The 21,747-nt window shown below is 49.3% G+C and overlaps 1 protein-coding gene across 3 annotated transcripts in view; it reads left to right on the top strand.

Moving 5' to 3' along the window:
• dhx15 (DEAH (Asp-Glu-Ala-His) box helicase 15) overlaps positions 1 to 21,454 on the top strand; it is a 22,338-nt gene extending 884 nt beyond the window's left edge. For 2 of the 3 annotated variants that reach the window (XM_035519738.2, XM_035519737.2), the window contains 13 exons: positions 1,332 to 1,665; positions 2,632 to 2,825; positions 2,939 to 3,098; positions 4,402 to 4,620; positions 8,667 to 8,834; positions 15,027 to 15,113; positions 15,373 to 15,522; positions 16,134 to 16,242; positions 17,425 to 17,616; positions 18,657 to 18,779; positions 19,166 to 19,356; positions 20,353 to 20,522; positions 20,880 to 21,454. In XM_035519738.2, coding sequence (XP_035375631.1) covers positions 1,332 to 1,665; positions 2,632 to 2,825; positions 2,939 to 3,098; positions 4,402 to 4,620; positions 8,667 to 8,834; positions 15,027 to 15,113; positions 15,373 to 15,522; positions 16,134 to 16,242; positions 17,425 to 17,616; positions 18,657 to 18,779; positions 19,166 to 19,356; positions 20,353 to 20,522; positions 20,880 to 20,997 — 2,215 coding nt within the window. In that variant the 3' untranslated portion in view covers positions 20,998 to 21,454. Of the gene's footprint in view, positions 1 to 1,331; positions 1,666 to 2,631; positions 2,826 to 2,938; positions 3,099 to 4,401; positions 4,621 to 8,666; positions 8,835 to 15,026; positions 15,114 to 15,372; positions 15,523 to 16,133; positions 16,243 to 17,424; positions 17,617 to 18,656; positions 18,780 to 19,165; positions 19,357 to 20,352; positions 20,523 to 20,879 lie in introns of those variants that run through there. The other variant, XR_014115868.1, reaches the window with a different exon arrangement.
• Positions 21,455 to 21,747: the final 293 nt, after the last annotated feature.

The following is a 21,747-nucleotide window of genomic DNA, read 5'->3' as shown; positions in this document are numbered from 1 at the left end:
CTGTTGGGTGAGGTAGCGTTAGCTTAGCTGCGATTTTACAGTCCAAGACAGTTTACTGACGGTGAAGTGCCAATTAATTCGGGTGTAACCCGATTTGTTGGTTAGAACTTCTTTAGGTCTGCCCGCGCTGCTCAAGATACATTCTCTAGCTGCTCGGAAACACAAAAGTTTAAGCTATGATGCTACCTAGCTAATAAGCTAAGGGATTCATGTTTGCCGCCGCCGGTGTGTTAGGAGGACTGTTAGCTGACTGGCATTCCAAAGCCAGTCTCGCACGTATTTGTGTCATTTTCCTTCTAACCGGTGACCTAAAATCTTCAACTTTAACTTTTCCGCCATTTTGTTTCGGAAACGGCAGATACCACCACCCCACGGACTTTGGTTTCACCCGCAACTGAACGTACTTTCGCACAGACCAACTAACTCTACTACCAAACTGAATTGGAAGGTTATTGGCGTTAGCTATTGCTAGCCAGCCAGTCTAGTCTGGTGTGTAGTTGGTGTCAACGTAAAGATATGGCCTCAAGTTTATTCTGCTTCACGTCGTTGCTTAGAGTAGACCTGCGCCAAATTGGCCGACAAGTTCAATTTTTCTGTAACTAATTTCTGTCATCAAAATTGCAGTTGGATTAAAGGGATCATATACGTGTAGAGCCCTTTTGGAGCGGTCTTGTGTACTGGCGCTCTTTTTAATCTCACCAGTTTTCATTTACCAGCAGATTGAAGCGAGAGGACCTTAGACCCAGGATGGGTGAAAGCAGCTTTTATTGCGTGTATTACATCTTTAGCTGCTCATATTTATTTAACTGTGCGTTTTGTTCAAGTGTCAACAGTGCCTGACGCCAACGAGGGAAAAAAACAGGAGGCTGTGTGCTGCAGATGTAGAAAAGACAAACATCATGCAACATACACAGCTGTATTACTTCCATGTAACTTCCTTTTTTGTGTATGCAGCAAGCTGTGGGTCTGATCAAAGTTTTGGTTTGTTCTAAAAGTTGGCTTTTTAAGACACTCAGCTGAGTATTTTTATATACATTGTGTAATCTGTTTTGAATATTGCAGTTTGAGTAGTGTTGTCCCTCCCTTCCCCATCAGTGTTATAGCACAGTGGTTTAACCTGAAGAAAGTGAACGATGTACCTTGTGGTGTACAATCTTACATTAATGTATGCTGCACACAGCTCTTGGCCAACCCGTGTAACTGGTCTCGGGGATCACAGCTGCTGCAGCGTAAAGCTCCTTACCCAGTTTCATTCCTGGTGGTCCAAGCAGCTCATTAATTTGCAGCCACTCCTAATTCAAACCCATCTTTTCGATCTCGCCCTCCCACAGAAAAGACCGCGAAAGAGACCGGGATGAGCGGTCGAAAGACCGGGACAGAGATCGGGACCGGGAGCGCGACAGGGAGCGCGAGCGGGAGAGCAAGGCCGCCATACTGAACTCCAGCATGGCGCCTGGCAGCGGCATGCCCCCGCTTAAGCAGGCGGTCGTGCACCAGCAGGTCAACCCCTTCACCAACCTGCCGCACACGCCACGCTACTACGAGATCCTCAAGAAGCGGCTGCTGCTGCCGGTCTGGGAGTACAAGGAACGCTTCACCGACATCATCACCCGCAACCAGAGCTTCGTACTGGTGGGGGAGACCGGCTCCGGGAAGACCACACAGGTTCGTTAGGCACGCAGTTGGCTGCTGGGGTTGCGTTCTGTCTCCCCACCTGTTTGGGACAGACCTGGCAAACAGAACCTTGGTGGGTTTTGTCTAGCCACTGGTAGAAGGGTTTGGCTGTACACTGCAGGGTTGGGACTAAAGAGGTTGACCATGGTACATCTTGTACTATTTTTGACATGTGCTTATACACTGCTGCTTATAAGAAGAACCTGAAAAGCAGTGGCTGATGGATTTTGGAATCCACCAGCTGCAGTGACAGGTGGACAAAAGTTTTTTTCCAACTCTGGTAGGATGATGGGCTTTGGTAGCATATACCCCAACATGCACTGGACTGAGCACTGTGCTTTTAGTTTGATTAGATTGGGCTCTCTCTTAGACATTTCATATCTGTTACATGAGGCACATCACTGGGGCTTCAGAGCCTTGCTTTAATTGACCTGTTCATTATTAATCTGTTGCTACTAAACTTGAATGACTGGTCAGACAGATTTAACTTTTTCAGGGGAAAATCTCTCAAAGTAAAAGGGATTATTTTCATCATGTTTGTAAATGATTACTCCAGAAACATGGTCATAACATGTCTGCAGGTTTGCGGTGACCATCATCCCAATACTGGATTTACCAACATGGGTAGGGAAGTACACAGTATGCTGTATTCCTGCCGTGAAAGAATACTTTCTAAGTTGAGACCTCTTTGAAGGTCTTAATGGTATCTAAAAATCCAGGTGTGAGCCCTAGTGAGTTGACATGGCAACCCTAGCAGAGTATCTTGATTTCATCTTCACAGCTGGGGGGGGGGATGGAGGGATGGACATTCTCTTTTTTTTTTCTTTTTTTTTTTTTTCTTCCTTCCTCCCTCCCTTTCCCTCCGACTGCCACACTAAGGCTCATGCAACCCAACTGCTGAAATGCGAAGTCCATACCAATCGTGTTTTGTCTGGCTTCTGCATGTTGTCCCTGCAGATCCCTCAGTGGTGCGTGGACATGGTGCGGTCTCTGCCAGGGCCCAAGCGGGGCGTAGCCTGCACTCAGCCGCGGAGAGTGGCAGCCATGAGCGTGGCCCAGAGGGTGGCCGACGAGATGGACGTCATGCTGGGCCAGGAAGTGGGCTACTCCATCAGATTTGAGGACTGCAGCTCGGCAAAGACCATCCTCAAGTGAGTCGGCGCTCAGCCGCATACAGGCGCGGCGCGTTTCCTGTCCTCTGCGAGCCGAGTGCTTCGCAGCGGCTCTTCTGCGGGAGAGGCCTAATAAGCCTTTGCATGCGCAGGTACATGACCGATGGTATGCTGCTCCGCGAGGCCATGAATGACCCCCTGCTGGAACGATACGGAGTCATCATCCTGGACGAGGCTCACGAGCGCACACTGGCCACAGACATTTTGATGGGTGTCCTTAAAGAAGTCGTCCGCCAGAGAATGGACCTGAAGGTGCGCGTGCAGGCCCTTTAAACGGCCCCCTCCCCGCCGCCACGTGTCACAGTCACTGTCAGTTTGTACAGTTCAGCTCAATTATGCTTCCCGTCGGAGTGGCAGGAAGGCACAGCTCCATTTGTCTGGCTCAGTGCGGGACTGCAAAGTGTCCAATTTTCCAATGGGGTGCTGTAATGTGATCATGTCACCTGAACCCTGTAACATTATTGGAAGTCATTTCCTTGGAAACTGCTTTGACCAGGCGAGTGCTGATATGCGATTCTCCTGGCGTTCCACATCATAGGAGACTGATACGGGGTGATGTGTCGCACTCACGGACATTATGTGCTATAGAACTGTTCTATTCACCTTCTGTCTTCTCCTTCTTTTATGCAAATGGTTTATTGTACTTAGAGAATTTGTTATTTAGTAGTCTTGGCAAAGTTAATTGAATTCAAATTAATTAACTTAAGAGCAATTATATTTATCTCAGTGAACATTACCAAAAATGAATAGATGGATCTTGCTGTAGCTGATCTGTTAGGTGTGGTATGTTAAAGACAAATTAATCCATTTGTAGATTGGAGATAGTAAGCCGGACCAAAATGGGGCGCTTTGCCTGGGTCAGTTGCTTGCCTGTGCTTTAGTGGCGCTTTGTAGCAGGAAACGTGTGGATTGTTCCTGAAATTCACATGCCTTGACAACCCCCCGCCCTTTCTAAAAGCTGCAGTCGTGTGTACTTTAGTGAGCATGTCCCCAGCCCTGCTGCTGCTTTTCTCTGTTTAAACACAACACCCCCCCCCCCTTTCCTTATGATGAGTCTCTCCTGCTCCTATGCAGTCAAAACATTCCAAGGAGCAAGGAGAGGCTAGTCATGTTTTTCTGCTTAGTTGCCCCATCCCAACGCCATTCGCTTTTTATGTGCGGAATATGCCGGACCCAATCCTCATAAAGCAGATGGATAATGACTACTTGTTGTTGGGATTGAATCAAAGGTCATACACATGCTCAGAGACTGTTAAATGAGGTCTAGGTCACTCCAAATGATCCAGTGGCCTCAGTGTCCCCATCTGAATTTGAAGCTTAATTTGCCTTGATTAAGAGCAATTACGCTGCCACGCCGCGCCAAAAGGTGCTGGCCCACTCCACGGAGCGTCTCGCCCCGAAAGCAGCATGCTCTATTTTCCTCCGTCACAGTCCTAATGCATTTGGATGGGGTGGGCTCCAGGGACAGCGCGTCACGGAACCGGGAAGTAAAAAAAAAAAAAAAACCCGCTGCACCATCATTCTCCCCCTCTGCCCCCACCTTTCTCCGCCGCAGGTTATAGTCATGAGCGCCACACTGGACGCTGGGAAGTTCCAGATTTACTTCGACAGCTGCCCCCTGCTCACCATCCCTGGCCGAACGCACCCCGTGGAGATCTTCTACACGCCGGAGCCGGAGCGCGACTACCTGGAGGCGGCCATCCGGACGGTCATCCAGATCCACATGTGCGAGGAGGATGAGGGTGACGTTCTGCTCTTCCTCACAGGGCAGGAGGTAAGGGCAGGCTTGACCGATGGTGTCTGGTACCATAGAGCTCGCACGGTGCGCAGCGTCAATGAATTTGCCGACTAAAACCTCAGCTGATGATGTGCGAGTTATGCGGCATACAGAAGCAGCTCAAAGTCGTGATTAAACGCTACGAAAGCTACAACAATGCATTTTGGCTTGATCTGGTGCCATAAATCCCTCAGAATGAAAGGTTTAAAGATGTCTAGGGAATGGTTGTGAAGCACCTGTCAGGTCATCAAGATTCCGCTTAAATGAATTTCACTTGTTGCGTCGCTTTAGTCAAACCCCTTTTAATCACCTAAGAGCATTAAAAATGACTCGCAAGCACAAACATTTAAAAAGATTTTTAGCAAATTCACCTTCAGCACAGTCCCACATCCCACAGAGGTGAGCAGATCAATGCTTAGATTGATAACAGCAGTGGCCGCAGCTGGGTTTGGGGCTTGAGTAAAGGGCTTGGGTGTGATGGCAGAGTGTGACCCAGATTCAGCCCTGAAATTAAGTCATTTGTTATTTTCCCTTTCTTGCAACTGGTGCCCACCCAACTGGAAGTGGGGAGGGGGGTTAGGTTCCTGCCCAGAATGATAAATATGGTCACAGATGAAGGCTCAGCAGTGTGTGTGTGAGAGAGAGAGAGCGAGCGAGGGAGAGAGCTGCATGTATTCATTCTTCTATATGGTGTAGTCTGTGAGTAATTGGACAGACAGTTTTTGTCTTTTTGCATGGTGGTTGAGAAACAGTGGCTATAAAGAATAGCAACTCCAGTAAACATACACATACCCAAATCGAACATAGGAGTCACACCCTTTCTGTACAGTGTCCCCATATCAATGGACCATAATTAATTGAAAGTTTGGCTGCTATGAATAAAGAGCATGACTGACTGGTGGTGCTTCTAGTTCTGGCATTGGCTTGTAGTGTCTGATGTTGTTTGCTTTGCTTCTTCGTATTGAAAGATATGTCCGTAATGCTGGATATACCAGTCCGGTAAAACGAGGATAAGTCCATCTGTGTCATCACCAGAACAATAGCCACATCAGCTGTTGGCTATGCTGTGAGAATAGGTCATAAAGTAAAACAGGTCAATAACAACTATGTATTTTCAGATCTGAAAAAAAAAAACAATGCACAGGCATACAGCAACACATTTTCAAAGGGTTTACCATGAGATGCTAAACCACTGGCAAGCCTTAAGACCAGAAAGGCCAGCTTGGTGTCTCATTTACGTGTTCAGAAGCATCTTAACTCTTCAGATGCAGCCAAATAACTACAGTTCTCTGAATGGGGCTTCACCTTGCACTAGGACACTGATGCACACTGGAGGACACACGAGTTCAGGGCCCTGAAGTGGGATGGTTTTGACTGGCCAAATCAGTAACCCAGGCTTAACTGAGCATGCATTTCACTAGCTCGAAAGAAAACGAGACCAAAAATGAGTGAATTTATTGTCATGCTTTTGCATTACTAAATAAAGTACTATTTGGGCAGTGACTTTCAGTCCAATGATAAATATTTACATTCATGCTGGTTGTATCAAATATGTTGGTTTAGTATGAGTTTGTTTGAGAGTGTTCACGTCCTGTGCTATAAGTCTTGAGGGTACGGTGTGTGTCTGTCTCTCTCTCTCTCTCTCTCTCTCTCTCTCTCTCTCTCTCTCTCTCTCAGAGAAGCTGGGCAGTGGCTACAGCATCACCCTCGTTCACTTGTTAACATGCTTTTAATTAGGGATGGAGTCGGAGGGTGCTGGGTCTGTTCACATGGCCACCCTCACTGCGCCTGTGGGTTCTTGTGAATCTTTAATGGCCACCGATAATGGAGCTGTAGTTTATCCACCCAGAAACCCCCCTCCTTTCTAACCACGTAAGTGGTCTAGTTTAAATTGGCTTGGTTAACGTTTGGCGTTTGGATTTGAATCTTTACGCATTGCGGTTTAGTAGGCGAGAGTCTTGGTTCCAGCTCTCGGCTGTGGCGTATTTTTCCAGGTTTATATTTGTGCTGCTTAATATTTGTGTAGTATTTAAAAAAAAATTTAAAAATCACCACTTCCTGTGTCTTGAGACCTTTTAATTATTTAAAGTTTGAGATACTTTCTTATGAAGGGATTGCGATGCTGCTGTATTTATGCCAGATGTGTTTATCTATTTGCTGCATCTTAAACAAGCTCCTGCAAGATGAAATTGTTATTTGAACAACTGCAGCGGCTCATACCGCTCCCTGACCAGCTGAAGATTATTCCTCGCGCATGCATCTGTTCCAGCTCATTTGCATCTGTAGTATGTAGATTAAAAAGAGTGTTTGGAGAATGGTGCACAGAGGCCGCTGCGTGAAGCGGGTGGGCGGGCCCTCCAGCGCTGGCGCCCTGCCCCAGGTGCAGGCACTCTCGCCTGGGCATGGGCTCCCATCCTAACCCCCCGCTAGTGCTTTGGCAGCGCGGAGGCTGGCCCTCCTGACAGCTGCCGCATCTAGAGGGCTGACGGGCTATTAATACATCTGTTAATTTGATCAATCCATTCGCATTTACCCTGTCCCGCTCCAGTTGTGGCAGGGCTTTGATTAAGAGGCACATAGCTGCTGGCGTCAACGCATGTGCGCGCGCGCCGTCCCCTCCGGAGTGGCCATGTGCATGTGGCCCGGCCACACCGGCTGCACACGCGCAAGCCCGGGCCGTTCAGATGGCGAGCACCTTTTTTAATATGCCACCCAACATGAATGAATAATTATTCCCGGCTTCTTTCACGTAATCCTCAGAAATGACTCCTCGGCCCCTATCTTTCAGCGCAAGGGAGGTGAATGGCCCTATTGTGGCAGGGTAGTCTTTGTGTAATATTACAACATAGATCCCCATAATTCGCCACGGCGGTATTAAACCGCCGCCACAGTCTGCTGCAGTGGGAACCTGAGCAGAAGTTTGTGTTCGGCCATTTTTCGGGCACATGACTGCCGTTTGGTCGGGTGGAATTGAGTGCACTGCAAGCTTTATCCTGTGGATGGTGCTAGTGCATAGGCAATAGTCTTCACCCAGTGGCAATGTTCTTTGCATTATCATAAGGCGGTGCTCCAGCTAGAAGAAAATGAGCTTTTTAATACCTTATAAGGTCATGTCTTTCTTTATGTCTAAAACTATATTTTTGCTTGAACTGAGATGCCCTAATGATTGGGAATGGATATGCGAAATTGGGATTGGACACTGCTGCATTGCAAATGGCTGACCGATCATTAAGAGTGCGTTTCCCACTTGTGCGTTTCAACAGAGCTGATCTGTTTGGACTCGGCGGTTATTAATATTGTTGCCCACCCCCCCCCATTTACCTGCAGTAGCACATAAATTAATTTGTACTGATATTACCAAGCGCAGCGCTGTCTGGTCGCGCCTCCCCGCCCATGCCGCTGTTTTATACGCGCTGGAAATGCAACTGCGGTGCTTTATAAGCACTAAGCGCTGCTTAGCCCTGTTGTATGTCTAATTCCCTGTGTCAACTGTCATATATTTTGGCAGTGGTTGGTGAGGTGCGTGTCCCCTGTGTGCAAGCCCCACCACGTTTGTGGTGTTCAGCCACACTTAACTGATCCTTTGTGATTTTGCTTCTGGTTACGCCTCAGCTCGGCGTTCATTTCGCGTTGCCCCCGTTACACTGCCACCTGGAGTAACGATCCACCATGCTGGCGGAAGGCGCCCGAGAGGCTCTCGCGGGTTCAATTTTCCCAGCCGCGTCACAGTTGGACGTGGGGCGCCGGGGCTTCTCCAGCGCCCGTAGGACGGGGTACAGGGACACTTAATGTGATTTGCATGGGAAGGCTGAAGTCAAGATTAGTGGGGGACTGATCCAGAAATCGGCCGCTGGCCCGTGTAACTGGGCCAAACAGGACATGGCGCTGGGGAAACTTAATGAGCAAGGACATATGATGCTGCTGTCACGCTAAAGGCAGGCCTGTGGTTTATTTATTGCCGTTATTACTGCGCTTTTATGACCAACAACGCGCAACTCGTCCGCCGGCCGCGCGCTAAACTGCGGCCCTCTCTGCCTTTGCAGGAGATCGACGAGGCCTGCAAGCGAATCAAGCGGGAGATTGATGACCTGGGCCCTGAGGTGGGGGACATAAAGATCATCCCGCTTTACTCCACGCTCCCGCCCCAGCAGCAGCAGAGGATCTTCGAACCGCCGCCGCCCCGGAAGCCCAGCGGTGCCATCGGCAGGAAGGTAGGCAGGCGCCAGCCCTCACATTCGTGGGTGGAGGTGGGTGGTGGTGGTGGTGATGGTCGGTGGTGGTGGTGGAATACGAGCTGACGCGACAGGAATGGGCAGGACAGTGGGTGGCGGGCAGCTTTGGAATTCTTTCTCCCATCAACCCACTCCCCAAGCATCGGTGCAGCAGCGACTCACGACATATGCTGCCTTTGTCCGCACACACTCCCCGTACCTAAATTACAGGCAGAGTCTCGCTCGTGATTTCTTCACCACTGGATGGATTAGTGCAGTCAATGGCTTTCATGGCCCCCCCCGTGTCCTCTCCCACCCGTTTGGTCCGCTTCCTCGGCCCATATTTGTCGGGAAGATGTCGGTTTTATGGCGATGGTGTGGACAGTAAGCGTCTCCTGCCCTCCGTATGTCGTCCTGCTCCCTCTTGCTCCTGCAGGCTACAGAGTGGACCCACCTGGACTTCACTACTGCCAGCCAAAGACCTAATAGAATGCGAGTTTAATAATTGCCTATAAATTTGCAGACGTCTTCTTCCCCCAGCCCCCCCCCCAGATATTATGGAGCTTATAGAAGTGTGGTCCGTGCCGCCATCTCCTCTGCTCCGAACATTCCTCCTGGTCCCGGCTCCAGCATGTAGCAGCGGCATTCATTCCGCTATGGCTGTTCTTTCTTGTGATGGTGTGGCTATGGTGGGCTCCGCCTAAGGACCCCCCCCCCTCCGACACACGTCCAGCATTGGGTCATCATTTCATCTCTCCCGGCCACTTCAGGGTTTAAAGAGGCACAGGAACACAGGAATTTGCGTGGGTGTGATCTTGCCACTTTAAGCCAGGGTCCTGGCTGCTTTAAAAGTTCAAAGCCAGTGTTTGGTCAGGCTGTTCAAAGGAATGTTGACTTGAAACACACACACATGCTCTCACTGGGGCCCGTGGGATCCCAACTGTCTACCTCCTGACTGAGAAGGAAGGGGAGTGGACCCCCTGCCAATAAAATGTTGGGCAGTAGTGGGGAGGGCTTGTGTTGTGGAATTCACTCAGTCGTAAGCCATGCTCAGCCTCGGGTCCTCAAGTCGGGCTTTGAAATGACAGCAGCTCCACCTACGCCCTGGTGATTTCTTTCTTTTTCTCTTTCCCTCTTTTTTTGGAGTCTGACCAGCCTCATGGTGTGCGGGTATTATTTTTCTGCATCCCACCTTGTCCGTCCCCGGGTGACTGCAGTTGCATAGAGATGAGTTCAAATTACCTTGTTAAAATGTCATCTTGTCAGACCCTCTGGCATGCATTACCCACAATGCAAATGAGCCCCCCCCCCCCCCCCCTTTGGTGAGCTCGATGGACAGGGTGTAAATATTGTCTGTTACATGGGGAACCGGACAGGCCGTGGTGCCACAAGGCGATTTTTGTGGCACTGCTTCATGCAGCAATGCCCAAATCTCTCGGCCTCGATCACCATCGAAGGCAATTCCAAGCCGCCGCATGTGAACTTTTGTGACTATTAGAAAGGTGGTATTATATGGGGGGGGGGGTCTGGGGAAATGTCACCAACTGAAGTGTAAGGAAAGGTAATTGGGGAGTTAAAGGACAGAGACAAGGGTGCCTGCCACACATGCTGATTTCAAACATCAAGTTATCTGTCGCCTCCAAGCCCAGCCGCGTATTTGCGATCATCACGGTAGCGCTCTTTAGCCCAGTACGAGCAGCACGGCTGCAGCGCTAAATCGGGTTTAATTCGTCAGTGTGGCACTTTCCCCAGCGACGCTGGTGAAGGATGGCTCCAGTTTGGCAGAGTCTCTGCTCCTCTTAATGGTTAATAACCCTGAAGTAACTTGCTGCTATGATGCTGTAATGATATTAGTGGTGAATAGGCTGTTTAGTTCAGTGCTGGCACAGACAGATTGGAGCCAGCCATGGCTATTTTTGACTGGTTTTCCTTATGGAGCCAAAACACAATCAATGCAATTGATGGGAGCTCCCCCCAATGTATATGTGATTATGAGCAGGCTGTTTTCTCAGTGGTGCGAGGGGCGACCACCAAAATATAACTGATGAAGCAGAGGACTGGTGTTTTTGTCAGGGGCCTACCCCACATGTACTCCCACTTAAGCAATTTAATATCGAGACTCTTAAAAATATATGAGCACATTTATGTATGTCATCCTATAATAAGCTTGAAATGTATTGATCTGGCAATATTGCTTATATACATTTGAAACAGTTTTATTCGCTATAAGGATAACACTGCAATGCTGAAACATTTATGTATGTAGGTATCTCTTTATTTCATTTCCATCAGTCGGTAACCCTAAATTTAGACCCACCAAAATCTCTGTGCTGGTTTCTCTTGCTTCGGGTTAAGTATTGCTAGTGTGATGGCTAGCATGAAGATCACTCATGGAGGCAATGTCGCCTGTTCCTCGTTGTAATGCCTCACGTTGAGGTCTCGTGAAATGCGTCCACGTGTTGAACAGTAGCAGCGGAAGGGTGTCGTGGTGGTTTGTGTTACGGCTGAACAGTGACTCCCCTTAAAGTGCAGTGGCTGCGTGACCTCGGAAGGAGGCGTAAATGTATACAGCTGTTTATTCATACGGAAAACAAGTGGTGATGCAAGGAGTAGCCACAACAGGCTTAGACACGTTGAAACCTCCATGCTGTGATCTAATGTGCTCAGGTCCTGTTAAGGTTAAGATTCCTTGTCATTACATTCAAGATTGTTTATGTACCATTCAGGTAGGGAATGGAGCCAGTGTATTGGGCCGGTGGGAGACGGGCAGGTGGGGCATTTGTGTTGAGCCACATGCATGAAAAGTCACTGGAAGTCCTGGAGTCTCACCTTTTAAGGCATCTGCTTGAGCTCTCTGTTATTTGTCTTTTGAGAGCTTCCTGATTTTAATCTCCTTTTAATTTATGGCTCTGCCTCCCAGTTTGGTTCCTGCCTGCTCCCTAGCGCTCTGGGATTCCTGCTTTCTGGGTGAAAATGGACCTGGTGTCACCAAATTACTTTGTCTTAAAGTGCTTTTCATGTGGCTGGGTGGGGTGGGGGCAGGGCGGCACAGGAGCTGGTCTGGAGGATTTTTGGGAAATTTCGATTGGACTCATTCAGGTGAGCTATTGCCCTTCCTGGCCTCCTGCACTCAGCCAGGGACATTTGTTCCGGACCTTTTGCATGTGGATCATTGAATCTGTGAAGATGCAATTTCTCTAGACCTTATGGGTCAATAAGTGTGGCTCTGGAGGTGTAATGCATTCAGTGCCTTTGCCATGCAATTTGAGCCGATGCACCCACCTTTAGGTAATTTCCATGATTCCCCCCCCTGGAATATTTTAAGGTGCGTGCTTTCCAGATGGTCTTCAAAGACTGTAAAACAATCATGAACATCGCCAGGCTTTTCTCCTGTCCAGCCGACGGAATGCTCCAGAACCTTCTGTCATTGGGCGGTCCGTGCTGAGTGCGCTCTGTTGCCTCAGGTCATGGTCCACTGCCTCCGGTGGCCAGATGGGCCTTTTTCTTTTTTTTTTCTTTTTTTTTCTTTTTTTTTGTTTTCCTCCCCCCTCAGCGAGCTCGGCCAGCCTCTCCATGAATATATAGCCAGATGATTCTTTTCAGTAGCTGAATTACATGAGGTCAAGGCTGCATCGGTTTGGGATGGGCTGGGTGTAGGAGATGGGTGCATTAATAACTGAAAAGTCAGACGTTCTCTGGCTGGAGTGAAATCCACTCTTAAAAGGTAGGATTTAAACATCTCGAAGGCTTAGGCCTTCACCCGGCAGAGAAGACTGAATTCCTGAGATGGCCAGCTTGTCCTCGGTGTAAGCACTTCTTTGTCTGCACCACTAGCCAAGGCCAAACTCAAAAATAGGTCCAGAACTTAGGAAGTGTGACTTTAAACAAGTTTTTTTTTTTTTCTTTTTTTTTTCTTTTTTTTGCATCGCTGCAGATTTCTGAGCAGACAAAAAGTTCGTGCTCTTCGTTGTGTGTGCCAGGTTCATAAGTGCCCTGGACTCCACCCTTTCGCTAGGCCAGATTTGCGCGCCGAGTCCAAGCGACGTATGCCGCAGTGTGTCGTGCGACGGCACTTCTCGCAGTCTGACGGCCCCTTTTGCATAACGGCAGCATCCACCAGCGGGGTGGAGCTTACATGCCAGGAGCTGCCACTCTCCTCCTCCTCCTCCTTCTCTGCTCGCCTCTGTCCCCTCCCCCGTGTTTGTGTAAACGCCGACGGAGAGACCCATAGGGTGATGTGACTCTTTTGTTGTCTCTGCCCCCATTCACCTGTCATTTCTCATAGACGGGCTTGCTTTAGGGGATAATTGTAATGGAAAAGGATCTGGGGGGGTGAACGCTCTGCGCGGGCGTCCTTGCGCTACCCCGTCTTCCCAGCCCAACCGCGCCTACCCCCCCACCCCAACCCCCCGCTCCTCCAGTCTTTTCCTTGTGCCTGTATGCTCCCTTTTAACGTGCGAGAAAAGAAATGTCGTGTCGCCGCCCCCCCCCCCCCAGCTCAGATGCTTTGATCAGCTGTGTGCGAACCCGACAACTGATCCCTCGAACCCTCCGCCCCGCTTCCAGGCTCTGCCACGCAGCTCTCCCGCAATCGCCAGGAAAACGAAGCAGCGTTTAGCTTCGCATTAAGATCTGCAGCCTTTCATGCCTCCAACCGGTCTCTTCAAATCATCCTTCCCCTTCCCACCCTTATTTAACGAGGTACGTGACTGTTTTTGGAGCGCAGAAGCCCCCCTCCGCCATGCAGTGACGGACTTTAATTTGCCCTCCTTTCTTTTGCTGCATCATGATGCGCGCGCGAGTGGCGAAGATCCTCGGGGCGGGTGAATCATCTACCTCTGCACTGCTATATTTGTCTGACGTAACAGCGCTTTTCTCTCAGGCTCAAGTTTACCGCTCAGATCCCCACCACCTCTGGCCTGTGCTTGGAGGCCCCCCTCCCCTTCCCACAAGGAACAGAAGCTTTGTCGCCGCGGCGCTTCAAAGGCTGCAGTGGTCTCCAGCCGCCGCTCGACCCGAGCGAGCGAGGCAGATCGATGTGGTATGAATATTGGAGATCGGTGGGAGACTGGCAGCACCAGCTGGAGGGAATGCCCCGCCCCATGTCCCCCCTGCACAAATACAATCACGACACACTTGATCTGAAGTGCTTATTTATTACAAACCCCTGGTGGGTGTGCAGACTAGTCTTCATATGTTGCCATGCACAACTTGATAGCCATTCTCCTGTCTTGGTCAGTGGTCATTGTCGGACCACAGGACCGGTGGCGCTGACTGGACATTTTGGACTCTCAACCCAGCAGTCAATTTACAGGTGTGAAAACCCCAGCAACACAGAGGTCGCCTGCTTGACACACCTGTACCAGCACATCGGCCACCACGGTAGCACCACCATGCCCGAGTGACTGCTGCGGTGAGACTGTTCTCCCATATCCGGTCAGCAGTGGTTCTGTGGTCAGAATCTGGGTGGTGATGAATGCCCGAGGGTTACCTACTGCGTATGGAAGCAGGCCAAAAGATCTGTAGATGTATGGGCTGTATGATGTAAGATGCACCTGTAAGATATGTGTTCCAGGAGGTCTCTGCAAGGTGAGGCTTTCCAATAGTGTATTTGCGTATGTGCGTATATGCATAAAATGTGCTATGGTTCCTGAGTCCATGTGCGGTGTTTTGAATGTATACGTGTTCTGTGGGGTGAGTGTCGGTACTTGTTTTTGGGGCCTTACCCCCCCCCCCCCCCCCCCGTTTCAACAACACTTGTAGATGTGAGGGCACCCCTGTGCTCTGTAGTGCTTTGCTTTGTTGTTCTTGCGTTTAAGCTGTAGTGCCATCCATCACATAGCACTTTTTGTTCTCTGCCAAAATGCCCCGTCACTGACGATATGGATGCTCGTGGTTGCTTGAAAAATTATTATATGCATACAGGAAGTGTAGAGGTTGATGTAGCGAGTGAGGCAGCATGGCAGACTTGTCTCAGTCTATCATTTGTGAACGGTAATTGGCTACAGTCACCAATTATTGCTAGTGAGTGAAGTGTGTAATTTTTTTTTTTTTTATCAAATCCACTGTTTACATCCATCTTGTTCTGCAGCTGACCACCAACACCCAGGTTGCTTCTAACAAATGTTGCGTTTTTCACCGCAGCCGTGCTGCTTGCCTGACCCAAGCCTCGTCTGTGTTCTGCTTTCACAGGTCGTGGTGTCCACAAACATCGCCGAGACATCGCTGACCATTGACGGCGTGGTGTTCGTAATTGATCCTGGCTTTGCCAAGCAAAAGGTTAGCTCCCAGCCCTGCCCACTTCTCATCTAATCTGGGCCCATCATCTGCCTCTCTTGACTGCGAAATCCCCAGATAAGCCCGGCGGCAGGGCCCTGACAGCGGCCCCCGCCGGACGGCTGCTTAGTTATTCCGATGACATTTCCCCAGCCCCACTGCTCCTGTCATGCGCGCCGCCTGAACGACGGCCCCGCCGCGCCAGCCCGACTGTCCGCCGATCCGTCTGGTGTGCTCACCCGCCCCGTTCTCCTCCTCACAGGTGTATAACCCGCGCATCAGGGTGGAGTCGCTGCTGGTGACCGCCATCAGCAAAGCGTCGGCCCAGCAGAGGGCAGGCCGTGCTGGCCGGACGCGCCCCGGGAAGTGCTTCCGCCTGTACACGGAGAAGGCATACAAGACAGAGATGCAGGTGAGGACGTGCGAGTGCGTGTCTCCACACAGATACCATGAGTGCCTACCCACGCACAACATTGTGCTTGTGTGGAAATGAGGTTGCATGGTTATAATTAAGAGCTGAAACTACTACAAGATTTACCAGCCTTTGCGTATCTGATGGCACCGTTTCCATTTGGTGGTTATACTGCTCCTGGAGGAATGGGTTTGCTGGTTTTAGTGCGTAGCATATCCTCTTAGTACTAAAACTACTGCAGAGGTTTTTGCTATGTGAATTTATGAATGATGGGAGAACATCAAGGTCCCAGTGGAAAAAATAGCAATCCTATCATTTGATGTCTGTGACGGTCAGTTTTAAACCCGTAACGTATTGTAAAGACCTAATGGCCCTGACACTGCTTTATCTCAAGTCTTTGATCATGCCACTAGCACGTGGGTGGGCTGGTTGTGTGTTTTTTTTTTGTTTGTTTGTTTTTTTTTTTTTAATGAAGAACAAATCTGACCTAAAATCAGATGGGTCTGGACAAATGACCACGTGAACAGATGTTCTTATAAGGAGGATGATTGTTCTGTGTATTGTATTGTGATTGTCGTATTTTAAGTCTTTATCTCTCTCTCTTCTGACAGGATAACACGTATCCTGAGATTCTGAGGTCCAACTTGGGCTCTGTGGTGTTACAGCTGAAGAAGCTAGGTATCGATGACCTGGTGCACTTTGACTTCATGGACCCACCAGGTACGGAAAGCCCCCCCCCCAAAAAAAAAAACCATTACAAACACTCCGAAACCACTTCCTGCCAACATTTTGGATTGCATTTGAACATATTGAAATCGAGTCAGTCATGCTGGCCTCCTCTTAGAAAGTAAAGTGCAGCAGCACTTTCTCCTGCGTCCGCTCCCCTCCCTCTGGTGAGCCTCTGATAAGTTTTCTCTCAGTGGTGCTCAGCCTGTGAAGGTCAGCTGCATGGGTGTATTATTGTGTTTCTATTGAAATCGAAGTCCACCTCCAACGGAAGTCCTAAATGCACAAGTCCCAGCGCCTCTTTCATTTCATCCCGCAGACGGTGTTTGCCAGTCCGCTGGCACCGTTTTTTTTTGTTCGGTGAAACGATGGGTTCCCCTTGGCAGCCGAGCGCACGCCTGCGCCCGCCCGGATCGAAAACAGCGGTGGGATTTTTGTACTGCTAGATGAAGTCGGCGCGAACCGTTTGCCTGGTGACATTTGAATGCTCGCCCCTTTCTTTAATGCACTTTTGTCTGTCTCTCTCTCTCTCTCTCTCGGCCTCGGTTTAACATAGCCGCGCCTCCTGCGCTGTAGCAGTCAGTAGCGCGTTGCCGACGAGGGCGTGTGGCATAGATTACGTTTTCCAGCCGGCTTCATTGCACGCCTTCCTACCCTCGAGTTTTGTCCCGAAGTGCGACTCGAGCCAGCACGCGCCACATCGTCGCCAGGTACGCGGCAGGGCAGAGTGGGCACACCGGATACACGCGATCAATACAACACCTTCGTACCCAACTAACACCGCCCGCCCTCGGTGAAACCCAGGTTTTTCTTGGCTGATTGAAGGGTGGGGGGCTCGCTTGTTGAGTAGCCCCCTCAAAGCCCAAGGCGAAGCTAATTTTCACTTAACATGCAGCCGGTTGTTAGGCCCTGCCTCTCCGCAGCCAAAGGTCAATAATTGAATTTTGTGGCGCGTGTGCATGAGAGCACGGCCCGCTCAAGCAACGTGTGACCCGTGTTGATGCATTAACTGCAGGGTTCCCCTCCTAATTGTGTTTTACTGGTCAGGTTCGGATGTTGCTGCTGCTTGCCAGAAAAGTCAAGAAGCTTCGTTCTGGTTTCTCCCAGTTTATTTTATCTCTGTTCTTAAAACTGACCAAGGTGGTGGTGTCTTGTACATTTCCTCCACCTCCCCAGCTCCTGAGACCCTGATGCGAGCTCTGGAGCTGTTAAATTACCTGGCAGCGCTGAACGACGACGGAGACCTGACGGAGCTGGGCTCCATGATGGCCGAGTTCCCCCTGGACCCACAGCTGGCCAAGATGGTCATTGCCAGTTGCGACTTCAACTGCTCCAACGAGGTGCTCTCCATCACGGCCATGCTATCAGGTAATGCGCACGCACCACCGCTGCCCGGTTTGCCGTAGCGCGCAGTAGGTGTGGATGTGCGTTTGACGCGGTGGCTGCAACACCTCGTGGCTTTGTGGCCTCCATCTCTTTCGGACAACCGAACGTAAATCGTAAATGTACACTGCGTGAGCCCTGTGGCGTGCTGATGTTTGGAAGAGGCTTAGCAGCGGAGCCCTTTTGCGGCCAGCTGCAGTCCGTAGTCTCCGTACCAGAGACTGGTTTCTAAACGAAACCGTAGACATTTGCCTCTTGAATGCAATAACGATGATTTTAAAACCTCTGAATGCAAGCATGGGCACATGTGCCCTGCTGGTCCATGTGGTCAGCCCTCTGAATCCAGTTAAAAGAACTGCTTGCAAACAGTGCCAGTTGATCTCTGCGAAGCTGCAGTAGCTGCGCGGTGAGCATGTCCGGACAAGCCTGTGGAGGTGAATTCAGTGTGTTAAGTGGAGGGGTTGGGGGTGGGGTGGGGGGAGTAAGGGCGGAACCGGAAGAAAAGTCTTCAGGTGAGACCCACTCTGTCGCTCGGCCAGCATTGCGGGCCGCGGGTATGCCAGCGTTATACGAACAGTCAGCGCGCCCGTCTGAGCATAACTCGATGACTTATCCAAATAAGCACTTAAGATTTGTCTATTTAATTAAATCATTGTAGGAGATTATGCCTAATTTAAGGAGGTCTCTGGGCACACCCCTTGCTGACTATACTGGAAGAGACGAAGTTCAATCGATTCAGTCTAGTCTTTGTCGAAATCGGCGCCCCCTCCTGCTAGCTGGCACCGATTGGGACGGCTCCTGAGCCGAAGGAAGATGTACCTTACTGCCCCAGTGCGCCCCCTTGGATCGACCCCGCGCTAAAGGCAAACGGAAGGCTGCGCGTACCCCCACCCCTCCCCTCCTCTTGGTGTAGCATACCCTGTGCCGTGCTCTAGCCTCTGAACTAGGCCTTGTGTCCTGTTTGGGTGAACGCTTGACTCATCCGTATGGGCGGCTGTGTTGGGGCCCATACCAACCTTGTTTAGTCCCGCAGTGCTTCGTACGCCCCACCGAGGCCAAGAAGGCGGCCGACGAGGCCAAGATGAGGTTCGCCCACATCGATGGGGACCACCTCACCCTGCTCAATGTTTACCATGCCTTCAAACAGAGTAAGTACTTCTCACACGTGCACACACGCATGCCTTGACGTTTTCACTAAATCCTATTGTTCAGTGAAACCCTATGCATGCAGTATGGGTGTAATGTCACCCAGTTTCCTTAGTTTTCTCGTGTTAATTAATCATGTTCACTTTGTTGCTGTCACCATGATAGATTGATAAATTAATTAATGTTCTCAAGCAAAGAGCCATATCTCGGGAGACTGTCTGTTTTAAATAATTGCTTTATGGAAAAAACTAGATGTGTTTGTCAGATAACACATTATTTTGACAACAATGCTTCAGATCTTTTAGGCCACTTCAGAAAGACCCGCGTTGGAAAACACTCACGTGAAACGCTCCCTTTCTCCTCCCCCTCGCCTGCGCTTCCCTTGCAGACCACGAGTCGGTGCAGTGGTGCTACGACAACTTTGTGAACTATCGCTCGCTAATGTCGGCCGATAACGTGCGGCAGCAGCTGTCGCGCATCATGGACCGCTTCAACCTGCCGCGCCGCAGCACGGAGTTCACCAGCCGCGACTACTACATCAACATCCGCCGCGCCCTCGTCACTGGCTTCTTCATGCAGGTGGGAGCAGGTCCGCGGGGGGGGTGTTCAGCCGCGTGCCTAACAGGGATTGGACGGGCAGCGCCGGTCTGTCTTTGCTGCTTCCGTAGTTGATGCCTGATTTGGAAGGGCTTTAATGGTGAGAGGCACTGCAGGCCCTGAGTTAGCTGGCCGAACAGTGCTCTTACTCAGAGGATGCTGACGATGCTGGTAGGGTTCCGTCAGAGTGCCGCTGGAATAATGTGGAAATAAGGCAGGGTGGTGGTGGTGACTTTTCTTTTCTTTTTCTATTCGGTGGCTTGAAGGTAACCTGTTGACACATGAATGTAGAGCCGTGCTACTATGGCCTTAAGGGTCTCAATAAACGGAGGCGCATTCACTCTGAATAGTGAAATAGCATAAAAGCCTAAATAGTATGTATTTGCTCAAAGGAACCTGTGAAAGAGTTGCCAAGGCATGGTCACCGAGGAGTGTGGCTGTCAGCTTAGTAGGGTTAATTGGTAAATAATTATTGAGCATACATTTATACTATGACGATGCATGATTTTATACTTTATGCCCATTTTTCCCAAGTTGAGGACTTTTTGCTCATAATTATTACCTTTTTAAACCCTCATGCGAGCCCCGTCACTCAAGTTTGCCATTGTAACGGACAGCTCTTGTCCAAAGAGTGACCGTTTACGTACATGATGATTCAAGCCCAATTCTGGCCAGCTCGGTGAAAAGAAATGCCGTTTCTGGGGTCGCCCAAAACAAGCGACCTTACTAGTTGAATTAGTCCAATATCAAAATATTTGTCAACATTAACCTTTACTGGCGAGACAAATTTGCACCTTCGTGTACGAATTACAGCAGGGTTCCGCTGTTGCCGTCTCTGTTTGCTGTGGGATTTTATTAAGACTGATTGCCCAAGTTAATCTCCACGTTCGTACGCCGCATGTTTAAGTGGTTGGAGAAACAAAGTGTGCGTGTGTGTGAGAGATTTATTTGCTAATTTGCGTGTGGGGGTGTTATCAGGTGGCCCACCTGGAGCGTACAGGACACTATTTGACGGTGAAGGACAACCAGGTGGTCCAGCTGCATCCCTCCACTGTGCTGGACCATAAGCCTGAGTGGGTGCTCTACAACGAGTTTGTGCTGACCACCAAGAACTACATCCGCACCTGCACTGACATCAAACCTGAATGGTAAGCTAAAAATCTCCACCTTGCGCTTCTGTGCCTTTGTGCAAATACAGGCCATGTGTTTTTGTGCAGTGTACGTTTGTTTTTCGCTTACTCTGTGTGAAGGACTGGAGTTGCATGAGTAATACTTGCCCGGTATTGAAGCTGATCTGACATTTAACATGCATGTGCTAGTATAGTTTACTTAGATTATACTTGTTGTTTAGTTATTTCCAGTACTGTGGATATTGGTCGACGGTGATGAACAGTATACAAACCTTTTAGAAGGAAAACGGCGATAAGTTAGGAAGAAAAGCCAAAAATATGTTTAATGGAACAGATGTGACTTGAGTCCTTGTATGTCCCTCTTATTTCTTCCAGGCTGGTTAAAATCGCTCCACAGTACTATGAGATGAGCAACTTCCCACAGTGTGAAGCCAAGAGGCAGCTGGAGCGCATTATCGCAAAACTCCAAACCAAGGAATACTCTCAATACTAAACGCCCTGGTCGGCTTAAGGACAGTATGAAAAGGACACCCTCAGCTCACTGGGGGGTTTCTTTTCTGAACTCTGGAAGTTGTACATTCTCATCCTTCCAACATTAGGTTGCCATTTATATATATATTTTTTTTCTTTTCTGTTTCAGTTTAATGTTAAGATTATTTTTATAAAATGTTGTTTTCTCTGTTGCTCCCACAACTTTTTTTTTTTTTTTTTTTTTTTTTTTGGTCACCTTCGATAAAATATTGTGGTCAGTGTCGACGCGAAGGATCGGTTCAGTCGGGAGCGAATGCTCAACGGGCATCCAGTCATCGGCCATCTTCATGCATGATCGTTCATGTGGATGTTGACATTCCTTATAGACATTGTGAACTTTTACTGATATGTAACTGAGTAGACAAGTCCTTGTTTATTCTGTTAAAAAAGCTTTGAATTCAATAAAACAGTTGATATCAGCTGTGGGTCACCTGTCAGTATGGTTTTGTGCAGCAACTGCTCAGTATGTTGGTCAGGCCTCTGTGTTTTTCTAAGCCAGATTAATGTGAAAACAGTCAACCATGTGTTAGTCACTAATGCTTTTAGTCCGGTAACTATTTCATGTTAAATGTATTGTCAAATGTTGGCCTGATAGTCGGTATGGCTTTCCAACTAAAGCTGTTTCAGGTACGATGCCTGAGTTTGCATGTCAGTGTATGTTTTAAGCGCATTTACCATGTACAGTTAAAGGGCAAGCAAATAGTGAATGGAC

The sequence above is a fragment of the Electrophorus electricus genome, chromosome 13 (assembly GCF_041902795.1).
Source record: "Electrophorus electricus isolate QZ-2024a chromosome 13, ASM4190279v1, whole genome shotgun sequence".
NCBI lineage: Eukaryota > Metazoa > Chordata > Actinopteri > Gymnotiformes > Gymnotidae > Electrophorus > Electrophorus electricus.
This window is presented reverse-complemented; position numbering and strand designations above follow the sequence as displayed.